The sequence below is a fragment of the Dipodomys spectabilis genome, unplaced genomic scaffold (genome assembly GCF_019054845.1).
Source record: "Dipodomys spectabilis isolate Male_0828 unplaced genomic scaffold, ASM1905484v1 ptg000783l, whole genome shotgun sequence".
Classification (NCBI taxonomy): Eukaryota; Metazoa; Chordata; class Mammalia; order Rodentia; family Heteromyidae; genus Dipodomys; species Dipodomys spectabilis.
In genome coordinates this window covers 9,553,049-9,565,154 of record NW_024871460.1, presented here as the reverse complement: position 1 = coordinate 9,565,154, position 12,106 = coordinate 9,553,049, and the positions used below count along the sequence as shown (strand labels likewise).

The window sequence follows — 12,106 nt, the reverse complement described above, 5'->3', positions numbered from 1 at the left end:
TTTTTTTCCTTCTGGTTAAAAACAAGGTCTTCACAAACCTTGCCTTATCTTGTTTCATCTACTTTATCTGGCTAATTTCATTTTGAGCACAGTATTTAATATATCAAGCTATAATTTTGGAGACGATTTATCTAGAACTTCAAATTACATTCATACTATTATTGAACTGCATCAGTTTCGGAAGCAAGAGTTTTACATATTTGGAAGATAAAGTCATTACCCAATATTCAACATTCAATACTTGATACTCAAAAATGTTTTTGAAATAAACGTAACTTTTATTGTTAATCTTCCTAAAGAAACTAGAATATTTTTACACAAAAATCTATCAATAAAATTGGTTAAAGAAAAGAATGCAAAGCAAAACAAAACAAGTTGAGAGAATTCAGGCTTTATCAAAGTCTTAGTAATTTTTTAAGCAATGGTGATTCCATTTCACCACTTCAGTTTAGAGCCTTTCTATATGTTACAATGCTCTCTGTATTTCTTCTTGTTCCATGGATGAAAGTAAAATTCATATAAAGCATACCAAAGCCATTATGGATAACTGGTGGTAAAACTTTATTATTCAAGTTTAGATGTAACAGACATCTTTGCTGCCTGAAGATTGTTTGCATAAGAAATACACCGAGAACATGTTTGTGAGTAGAAATGAACATGCAACTATGAAAACAAAATAAAATAAAACGAAAAATTTCCATGTGTTGTAAGAACAGAACTATTATAGCCAACATTTCTAATATTCAAATCAGGACTACAAATTGAATTCTTAGCAACATGAAATCATTCCATATGAAAGACATATTTTTTTCACTGCTGGTGAATATTCCTGTTTAATTTTACAATGGCATTTTGAGATGCTTCCAATCCCCGACCCCTCCACATCCCTCCTGATTATCCATGTGGCCAATAAGTAACGAATTTGGCATTTGTCATTGAGATATTTGCCTTGTTGGTAGCCATGAAGAAACTATGGTTTTATCAGCCTTGTAATAGTTTTGCCCCTTCATAGTCAACACTATAAGCTGTCTAGTTATAATATGTACAGCTCATCTTTAACAAAAATGACCTTAACCTTTCCTGGCCCTTGGGAACTGAGTTTAAAACAAACCCCTTGGCCACATAATACTTGGCACTCTTATGGTGCCTTTCAACCAAGGATTGCAAAGTGCTTTACAAAAAAGTACTACATTACCCTTATTATTATTTATTAATATTATTAATATTAATATATTTTTCCACTTTACAGCTGAGGAACCTGAGGAACAAAAAGAAAAGTGATTTGTTGCAATTCAGGTATTGCAAAAAGTAATAACCAGGGGGTAAACACAGGATCCACAGTGGGCATTATGGATTGTGAAAGACCATTTTTTTTCGGCTGCAGGTTAAATGCTATTTTCATGATGAAGTTATGCTTGCCTTTTCTCTACATTTCTTTTCAAGATGACAACATGAGCATGTACTACCCATCTCCGTGTGGATTGCTATTGAATTTCATATTTTCTTCATCCCTGATTTCACACACTTCTGCCTTACTATCTTCCAGAAGTTCTAATTACTGGGATTGAGATGCTTTCTACACAACAGCTCTGCTCCCAGGATCTGAGTGCCCTACAAATTAGCAATAAACAAATCAAAGGAAATGCTGTGCAAAGAAGCCACTCCTCTGCCCTTGGTGAAGATTTTCTTTGGTAAATAACACTGTCTTTCTAACTCCTGAGGGGTATCTTTCTATCTTCTCTAGTCAGTTGCCTGCTGATAGAATTCCATCTAATTGTGCAAGGATGGTTTGATATTTAGCTTCATATACAGGGAGCATTTCAGTCCTTCAGTTTTTCCCTTGTCTAGCAGTCAGCAAGCTTTAGCATAAGCTCATCAATAATGCCTAGATTCTGGCCATGTCCCTTAATAAGACAGAAGTAACTGTGAATTGATCTATACTTAATGTCAAAGCACAGAGGCAGGGTGACCACAAGCTTCTTTACTCCATGCTTCCATTGCTGGATGGCAGATATAATTCCCTTCTAGAAATGCACTGAGATTCATTAACTAAACAGGCATACCATTCACAGATCTTAAGACAGGTCACTTTGTGATGTTTTGCAGCCACATAGCAAGAGACTAGTAACTTTTAATAGTATTGATAACCTTCAATTTATTACAAAGAATTGTATTTCCTCAGGCATTTAAAGTATATATACATTTAATATTTGTGGGGGGCTGTATCTGCATTGGATCATAGAATTATGTGCACATGTGCAATCATAAACATAATGTGCTACCCACAGGCCTCAAGGAAGAGCTCTTTAATCATGTTTTCCTTCTTCTCCTCAATATTACCTTAGAAAAGTATCCCCATGCTTGTTTTTCTAAAGTCTACCTTTACTAAAAGAACAGTTTAACTATCTTAGAAGTGGATTTTTTTTTCTTTTTGATAAAGAACATCTCAATATGTCATGTAGAAAGAATTGGGCACATTCTACCTCCTGAATTCTAGAGAGAACTTGTTAACTCTGATACTCCATCCCTTTTCTTATGTTTAGAGTTCTGTAGTGTCTCTCAATCCACAATCTTCTGAGGTGGGCTGCTTCTTTATAGTTTTATCTCCCAAACAACAGTATGTCTATAGGGCTGAGTGATGAGGAGAGAAAAAGTGAACAAAGGAAAAGTGAATATACCTTAAGTTCAATCCAAAATTCAATGGAGAATACAGAAAAGAAATTTTAAGAGACATACAGGTTTTAAATAACATATGATTTTAGTTGGCATATAGTTTTCCTCATAGGGGAAGCCTTTTCCACAACAGAAAATTCCTAAGTCAACTTGAAAATTCTTTTAAAAAGTACCTAAACATCTGATTTTAAATTATTCACAATTAAGAGGATTCAACAGTCTTACAAAAATTGTAATCTACTTTGAGAGATGGAACAAAAATATGGAATATTTAGTGTTATGATAATTTTTCAACTTTAAAAAAGCCCAACCTCTTCTCCACCAGAATATGCATAATAATGAAAGCAAAAATGAAAATAAAATAATTAATAATAAAAGAGTATGGAATAAGTTCTATCATGTCAATGCTATCCAAGAATATTCTACTAAAAAGTAGACTGACCATAAATATTCCAAGAACCATGATATGTATTTTCTGATGCTAGTCATTATTACTATGTCTGTCTGAGAAATTAAAAAAATGAAAAACAAAGGTATACATGTCAACAATGAGCAACCTATTTGTGTCTGACACACCAGAGGAACTGTTTAAAGAGTAATTTTGTCCAACTGTAATACCTGCAATATTGTCCAAGTAAACCAAATCTCTGGTATTTTGTTGATTTGAGCAGTCCATATGTAATGGGGCTTGAAGATTGTTACAATGCATTTGAATCCATTTTTAAGTACATAAATTAAATATTGTTGTTTGGGAAATCTCTTCTTTTCAGATCATAGTCACCCCTCAGATCTGCATGTACATTTGGTGATGCATCCATCAAAATTCTTAACAAAGATATAAATGATGTCAAAATCATTTGAGTGTCAAAGCTCCTCATTCCACCTCTTTATTTCAGTTTATGTGAATCTTAGAACTACACCACAGCCAGGCGAGGTCAAATAGGGCCCTTAAACAATGAAACTGAAGCAAAGGACTTAGTCCTGATTTCTTTCTCTCACTCTTTTTTTTTTCCTTTTTCACTTTTTTTAAATACAAGAAAACAAAAAAAAAATGGAAGAATGGAAATGACAACACAACATGAGAAAGATATTTTTAACTTCATTCACTACAACAGTCATGAACTTGTTGAACTCTACCTGCCATCCAACTTCAAGAAAAGAAGAGACCCGGCACTGTGAGAAAGAAACAAAACCCAAACACAACAAAACAATACAAAAGCAACTGCGAAATAATGTAAAAATGGAGTGCAAATGCGACTACAGAATGCAAATAAAAAAAATCAGTGCTGCGGATTCCAGCAACACTTATCAAAATAATTTCTGAAATGTTTCATTTGAAACAAACAAAACAATAAAAAGAGGATATATGTTTATCATCTTCAGCATAACAATGTGAGTTAAGAGCTTAAAAATTAAAAAAAAAAGAAGTACTTGGAATGAATAGTGCTACCCTTTTTTCCTAAGTAGGCATAAAAATATTTTCATTTCCTTCTTATTTTCCATACCATTATATCAAGAACTTTTCATTTGTTTCATGTTACCGTTTACACCTTTTATGCACACACACACACACACACACACACTCACAAACATACACACAAAAAGATATCTACTGCAATAGAAATAGTTGCTTCATTACCTTGTTTGCTACATTTGCAAATGTAAACAGCTAGGCAGAGCCAGAACTGACTCTAATGCATGATGGAATATCTTTGTTGCATACGTACACTGTAGAAAATAATTATTCAATATGTCAGGCACCATTATTTGAAATGTAATACATTAATATTTACTAGAAAAATAAGTTTTTTCCTATTTGTTCTCCCAACTTCCTTAATGAAATAAGTTAATCTGACAGTACATCCAGTAGCTTGTAATATCTTCTACATTTCCGTGGCAAAAAATAAACTACTGGTTGGGACAATATAATGCAAATTATTAAAGTCAGTCCTTGTACATACATCCTTGTAGCAAGCATTGAGGCTCGACTAACAGCACCTTTAACCAATTATTTAATGTTCAGTTATTTAGCCCTATTTCCCTGAGCAGTTATGCTGAGGAGCTTTTCCCTTCATGGATAGATTCTTTTTGTTTTTACAAAGCCTAAAGTATTAAAAGTACTATGAAGCCATACTTCTAAGAATCCTATTTAATGCTACTTAACTAAACCTGTATAAATCTAATGAAGGGATTGATTGGTACATATACCAACTGTCAGCCTGTGGTAATGTAACCTTAGATGCTGCCTGACCACAAAGTTTGGAAATTATATTTCACCAAAAGAAAATAAATAAATACAGCAGGTTACCTTGTGGAGAAATACCATGTGTTATTAACAAATGAAAACCATGGTTTGACATGTGTATCCATCCATTCTTTTGAACTAAGGGAATTCTTTTAGTTATAGTGTGCCAAATGAGAATTAGTGACAAACAGGAGGCATACAAAAGCGAAAAAAAATCCAAACTGGTTCATTATAAACAACAAAGAAATATCTGGCTAAAATAAAATTACCACAAAAGCAGTAGGGACCTTTTCAAATGAATATATATATACATATATATATATGTATATATATATATGGACAAAATGAACCTAAATGGCAAATGCAAGGACTACTGAGTATTTGAACATCTACAAGACAAAAATACCAAAGAGGGTGTGCATGTGTATGTACAGGCAGGGCTTGCCCAAAAACATTGTGCCACCATCTGTCACCTTTCTTGCTGCTCTCTCACCTAGCCTAACCCCACTTTGCATTTCAGGGTCCAAATCTGAAACATGGTCAATGAGAGGAGACTGAATTTGAGAGGGTGCTATTTTCCTTCCATTGCTCTGGAGATTCAATTATTTTTCTCATCTACCTAGGATTTCATGATAGTTCTAAATTTAAGCAAGAATTTATGGAATTTTTTTGAACAAATGAGCGAATGGCCAGCCCAGTACTGCTTTAGTTTCATAATATGTAAATCCTTTTCAAATTTAATCCCTTTACAAACACAGTAATTACAGTCTAATGGGACTGTGTAGGGATGAACTCCCTCATACACATAAGCCAAAATGGTGTCCATTTACTAGGTTAAAAAAAGAAAAAAAAAAACCAAACGAACAACAAAAAAAAAAGATCGATCACCATCATTCATTCTTTCTCACTGACCATTTGTCTCACTTTTAAAATCTTGGTAACCTACTCATTAAAAGAAAGCATAAAAAAAGAAGGGAATTTCATGTTGGATAAGGCAGGCTCTATGAAGTATCTTTTTTAATAGGTTTTCATAAGACATTACAAGCTATTGAATTCCCATCGAGAAAACCTATTTCTATTTAATTGTGCTAAGTGCTAAGGTTTTTTTTTTTTTTTACTCTTTAGGTTTTCCATTTTTTTCCACTTGTGCATTGTTCCTATGCAGACCCCTCTGGATATGCGTTGTGAAGTCATATTTGTCCGTGCAAAGATGCTGACATATGCTGCACTGGAAAGGTCCACTGTCACCATGGCAACTCATATGCAAAGCATACATCACTTCATCCAGAAAGACAATGCCACAGTGCGCACATTTCGTCGAAAGTTCATCTTGAGTACTTCTGTCAACTTTCTCTGTTTTTACTACATTCAAGGGCCCTTCACTTTTTACATTTGGTGGTGCCTTAGTCTTCTCCTTGGAGGCACCATTTGAAGTTGGCCCAGGTCTGGAATGCTTGATCGCCAAATCTAGAGGAATGTCATTGTCTGATCCAACAGCTGAAAAATGAGGAGGCAGATTGAAGGTGGGATAAGGCACATAGTTTTGGCAAGGATTTGGTAGGCCAGGCACATGACTCAAGTAGTGCGGATTCCCAGGAACGGAGAGCTTATATTTACTCCAGAACCGCAGCCAATCAGCTTCACTCTGGAAGTCATTATGTACAAAGGGAAGTCCAAAAAGTGGGTACTGGTACTTTTCAATGGGACTGCCTGGTGGTGAATAGTTTGAGTGTTTTGCAGGTCTCATGTACTTTTCGATGGGGCTGCCTCTCTCAGAGCTCCCTTTCCCTTCAGATATGGATGAAGTATTTCCTGGATCTCCAGTACTTTCCTGAGGACTTTTGATCTGAATGTGCAAAGGTTGCATCCTTTTGTGAATATCCAGAGTTTGGCTGACCAAGACTGGCTGTTGAGAAGAATGGCTTTTAGTCAATGAACCCTGGGCTTCATATTTACTTAGGCTCGGAAGAGGAATTTCTCTCTGATGAGCTTCGGACAAGTGATCTTCTGACCTCCTCTCTAAGGGGCTTCCATTGACCTGCTCCTCACTGCTACCCCTCTGCTGTTTGTTGAGCTGCTCAGCCTGAAGTGCCTCTGGGTTAAGGCGCTTTCTTGTTCTTCTCCTAATAATCTGCTCACCATTGTTTTGTTTAATGATGTTTAAAGGCCTGGGAGTCTGCAGAGAACACACATAATACATAAAAGGGAAACATTAAAAAATACATTAAAATGCATTAAAAATTCCTCACAAATATAAACCATGCTTAAGTTCAAAGCAAGGATTGGCTTTGTACTATAGATTTTCTAAATCTCTCTTGCGTTCTCTCTCTCTCTCTCTCTCTCTCTCTTGCCCTAAGCAGGATCAGAAGGAGGAACCAAAGTGTACTGTTTTAGACTAATTAAATCATGTCTATCTTTGCAGGAGGGACAGAAAACTTTAATCTACTTGAAGAAAGCTTTTCTAAACTCAACAGCCTTCGAGCGGAGGGAGAGGCTGTGCATCATTCTGAGATAAAATTGCATAGAATGACACTGGAAGAAATGATTTTTCAACTATATTTTCAATTGTTAGTTTTGCACCAAAATTTTGTCAAGAAAGTCACACAGGAGAGAGGCACAAATGAGAATGATGAAAACTTTCTGCCTTGCTCTGAAATAAATTTTGAGCCTCTTCTCCCATACCTATGTTGAAATTCTAACATGTAACATGATGTGTCTGGAGAAAGGCTCATTATGAGGAAATTAAGCTTAAACAAGGGTATAAAGGTAGAGCCCTACTCCAATAGGGCTGTGGCCTTAGAAGTCTGAAAGAGAATATCTCTCTTTACCATGTGATGACATAGGAAGAATAAGGCTATTTATTTCTGGAAAAGTTCTCACCAGAATTCAATCATACTGGCATTTGGACTTCCAACTCCCAGAACTGTCTATGAGAACATTAATTTCCCTTACTTGTAGCCCTAAGTCCACAGTATTTTGGAAATTTAAGCTGAGGAATACATATATCTTTCTAAATAGGGACAAAGTATTCAATCAGAGTCTACATAATCAAAGACAAAAACGACTAAACTTTAAGGACAAATATCAGCTAACCAAAGTTACATATGAAGGATATATTTTTCCTCTCAATTCCATTTCTCTTCTTTTAATGACACTTAAACATTCACTAAGTAAGACTCTACTTGCTAACAAGTAAAGTATGAGCTTTGTGTTGGTAATCTAAATTCATCTGTTAGCCTTCAAAAGCCCAATCTGTCATTCTGCTCTACTTAAAATGAATGCTGACTTACATTCAGCTTAAGAATTTTATTCAGCTTAGTTATTATGTGATTGCTATTTATGTTCATGTTCAACAAGTGTTTATATTACATGACTAAAATCCATGGGTAAGATGATAAGACTTTAATAAAAACTTTGATTATAGTAAGAGAACTAATTTTGGTCTATAAAATCATATAAATGTTTTAAATTGACACATATTTACAGATAAAAAATTTAGGAATGTTTAAGTGGTATAGAAGCTTTTATTAAAAGATTACTAAAATACAGGAATAATTCCTACATAAACTATGAATAAAATAATCTGTAATTTGTGAATAACTCCTAAAAAGGAATAGGCTCAGTCCAAAGGAGTATATTTTACATATTAAACAGATACAAATATTAATCTTTTTATGAATATTTCTGTTCTCATGAGGTATTTTGAAGACCAGAAAAGATACCTTGCTGATAATTCAATGGTAAGTTTCAGAAAAAAAATTCCACCTAGCTTGAATATGCTACATACATTTCTTTTATTCAGAACATTTGGCTAACAAGATGCTCATATTTGTATTGTAAAAGTATTTCATAGGCCAGGTGCCAATGTTTCACTCCAATAGTCCTTGCTATTGAGGAGACTAAGAGCTGAGATTACAGTTAAAAAGCCAGCCCAGGGAGACAAATCTTTGAGATTCTTTATCTTGATTTAACTACCAAAAAGCCAGAATTGAAGGCATGGATCAAGAGATATAGTACCAGCCTTAAGTGAAAAAGCAGAACAAGATATAAAGCACTGAGATTAAGCCCCAGTACTAGCACACATGTATTAACAAACATACACAAATATCCTATAAAGGGACATACCATTCATTCATTTCTAAACTTTTATAACTTTTGTACACGTTTCATGTGTGCATAATTTTATGTATTTCAATTTATAGTTTATAAAGTAAATTCAATATTAAGAATCTCTTGCCTCTGGAGAAATGAATACTAAAATCGTTCCTAGAAAATAATTTATATCACAGTGGTTAAATTATCATAATGTGGCAAGGCAGTCATCTAATTAATTAATTCTTGGCCTATCATTGTCTAGACTTCAATTAAAATCAATGTCAGTAGTCACTACAACACTGAAGCTGGTTGCTGTTCAGAAATGGTATATGTCATAAAATTTTTCGATTGTACATGTTGGTGAGGATCTTTTTACTCTCCACATGCTAAAAAGTAACTAAGATTTTTATGGTTTATTATCAATTATCAGCCTGTTTTTGTTTATAAGAGTTCTTCCAGTGGTTAACTTATGAAGACATTCTGTCTAAAACTACAGCCATCATTTATTTACTGGCTGTGTTATGGATGATGGTAAAAAGCCAAACAAAATGAAAAAATAAAGCATAAGGAAATAGATTTCTGTTTACTAGGGGGGTAATTCTCTTGTAAAGACTTTTTGTGTTAGTAGATACATTGTTCTAAACTATATAATATCTCTGTGAAGTCAAATGTATACTCAAATTGGGGAGATTTGTGAGTTTAAGTTACATTACAGAATTATAACTATAATTTTGGGAAAATTCAATGGACTTCCATGAATTCAAGTCAGCTGGAGATTAAAAAAAAACAAAAACAAAAACCACGAAGCACAAGGTAACTTTTGCATGTAACCTCATCCCAATACATGCCTGCTATTCTACACCTCAGACACCTTGCCTACACCCTCTGGAAACACTGCAGACATTCTGTGTTCTTCCTTCCAAATCTGGCTTCTGAATGTCCCTGACCTCTAGCTCCCAAGCAACCATGTACATTTCTAAACTGGAAAGTAAACTTTTCTTCTCTGCCCTGTAGGTTAAACTGAACATGGATGAGTACTGATTTTTTTTTTTTAAATTAAACGTGTGCTTTTGAAACTTTTAGGAAAGTTCCTTTTTCCTACCTAAGTAATCCCACCAAATTCTGATAGACATGACTTCAACTCTGTCTGTTATGCGAAGTTCCCAGAAATCAATCATTTTCTTACTTTATATCAAAAGAAGCATGATGCATTACTAATGATCTCAAACATATCTCCCCATAACATCTAAACCCCTTTCACCATAAATCACATGTGCACTCAAAGTGACTGTATTATACCACCATGGGGGCCAGACACCACAAGCCAGGCAGCAGGACTATCACACCACAGGCCGGGCCAGCTCTGCTTTGTAAAGACTTTTCCTGAAACACTGGGGCAAGTTCTTACCGAGTGAAGCTTCTGGTAGAGGCCACACGCATTGCATACATATCCACCATTTGCATTCTTTCGCCAGAGAGAGGTCTTTGTGGTCAGGCAATTGGCACAAAAAACACCCGAGCCTCTTCGCCTCTAAAATGAGAGGAAAAAAAAAAACAACACCGAGGTCAAAGGTGAGTCACATGATCCATGGAGTTAGACCAAATCAACCCAAGAGTTTTGTCTTTAGCCTTGCAACAATGACAGTATAAAACCACACTGCCTATAATGAGGTCAGGTTCAATTGTGTTTAATAGGCACCACTGATTTTCATTATAATTAACCCTACAGTGATGGATGAGGTGTGTTGTGCACCAAAGGCTTTTCACAGAAACAGCTTTAACTTTTTGAACTTTGGGTTTTGTGCCTTTAATGATGGTTCTAAAAGGCATATATATATATATATATATATATATATATATATATATATATATATGCCTTTTAAAAGTGTCAAAACAAAAAACCAAAAGTCAGAAAGACAGAAAAGTAACTATGTTTATCAGATTTTGCAACACTGCAAACCGAACTTTAAAAATACAGTCAAGCTTAGAATAATGAACCACATAAGCCATTTAAAAGCAAACCCCATTTGTAATGACATTCACACTACCAAAATATTAAAAGAGCCTCAGATACTCAATTTTGGTGCTTCCTTTGCAACAATAAAGTCTAAGAGAGAATGTTTTCTATTTCCCCAAGCTGGGAGGACCTGAGAAACTTCTGCCAGCAAGAAGTACAGTATTATTTATGAGATCCCTTATGAGCTGCCCGCCTAAGCTAGACAACAAACTCCCATCAATGGCTATTTATTTATATTATTTGACTCAGACTTGGAAATCACAAGCTTTTCCAAATACTAAATTGATTTTAGTGACTTGAATTCTGTAATCAACAGATTCCAAAACAATCTAAGAATATCTAAAAGTAGGTAATTAGTATTTCTGGTTGCATTTTGGTATCAAGTAATGATCCCATCAAACTTCTCATTGAAACAAGTCAGGCTGTGTTTGTAGGTGCAAATGGGAACAGGCAGGAAATGGAATTCTCTTGCTGCAGAAAAATAAAAATAAAATAAAATAAAAAACTAAAAAAAAAAAAAACAACTGCTGTGGCTCAGCTCTGCTTTCGCTAGGAAGCAAAGCCTTTAATGATAAAATATGCATGTTAGATAAGGAGTGGAAAAAGTCTTCCTGGAACCTAATTTTATTATAAATTAAATATTACAAATGCTATAAGTCAAAATTTCAGAGATTCATAAAATTTAGGCGATTTATTTAACTCAAGTCCATACTGTAGCGGAGTGGGGAGCCTGCCAAGAAAGTACAATGGTTATAATTGTACTCTGATACATTTCAAATGGAAAGCTTTCTGCAGACATAATTTTGGCTTCAAGACTGGAACACTTTCTTGGCATTGAAAGGGCATTTGATTCATCGGGTGTTTCACAATGTATCACTAAAAAGACCTGGTGAGCAGCCAGTTCCCTATAGGGTAATTTTTCCATCCAGATGCAAGTGCTATCAGAGGCCCTCGTCAGCTAAACTAATTATGATCTTGCAATTGCTGATGCCTGCTCACTCTTAACATTCGACATCCTCCATTAATCATCAATACAAGGAAAATGAATGAAACGTAAAGAAATGAGGGCTGGTAAG

The 12,106-nt window shown here is 34.8% G+C and overlaps 1 protein-coding gene across 2 annotated transcripts in view; it reads right to left on the bottom strand.

The window, feature by feature from the left end:
- Positions 1-544: 544 nt before the first annotated feature.
- Trps1 (transcriptional repressor GATA binding 1) overlaps positions 545-12,106 on the bottom strand; it is a 229,234-nt gene continuing 217,672 nt past the window's right edge. For both annotated transcript variants that reach the window (XM_042672892.1, XM_042672890.1), the window contains exons 6-7: positions 10,422-10,544; positions 545-7,094 (exon numbers count right to left, since the gene is read on the bottom strand). In XM_042672892.1, coding sequence (XP_042528826.1) covers positions 6,033-7,094; positions 10,422-10,544 — 1,185 coding nt within the window. In that variant the 3' untranslated portion in view covers positions 545-6,032. The remainder of the gene's footprint in view (positions 7,095-10,421; positions 10,545-12,106) is intronic.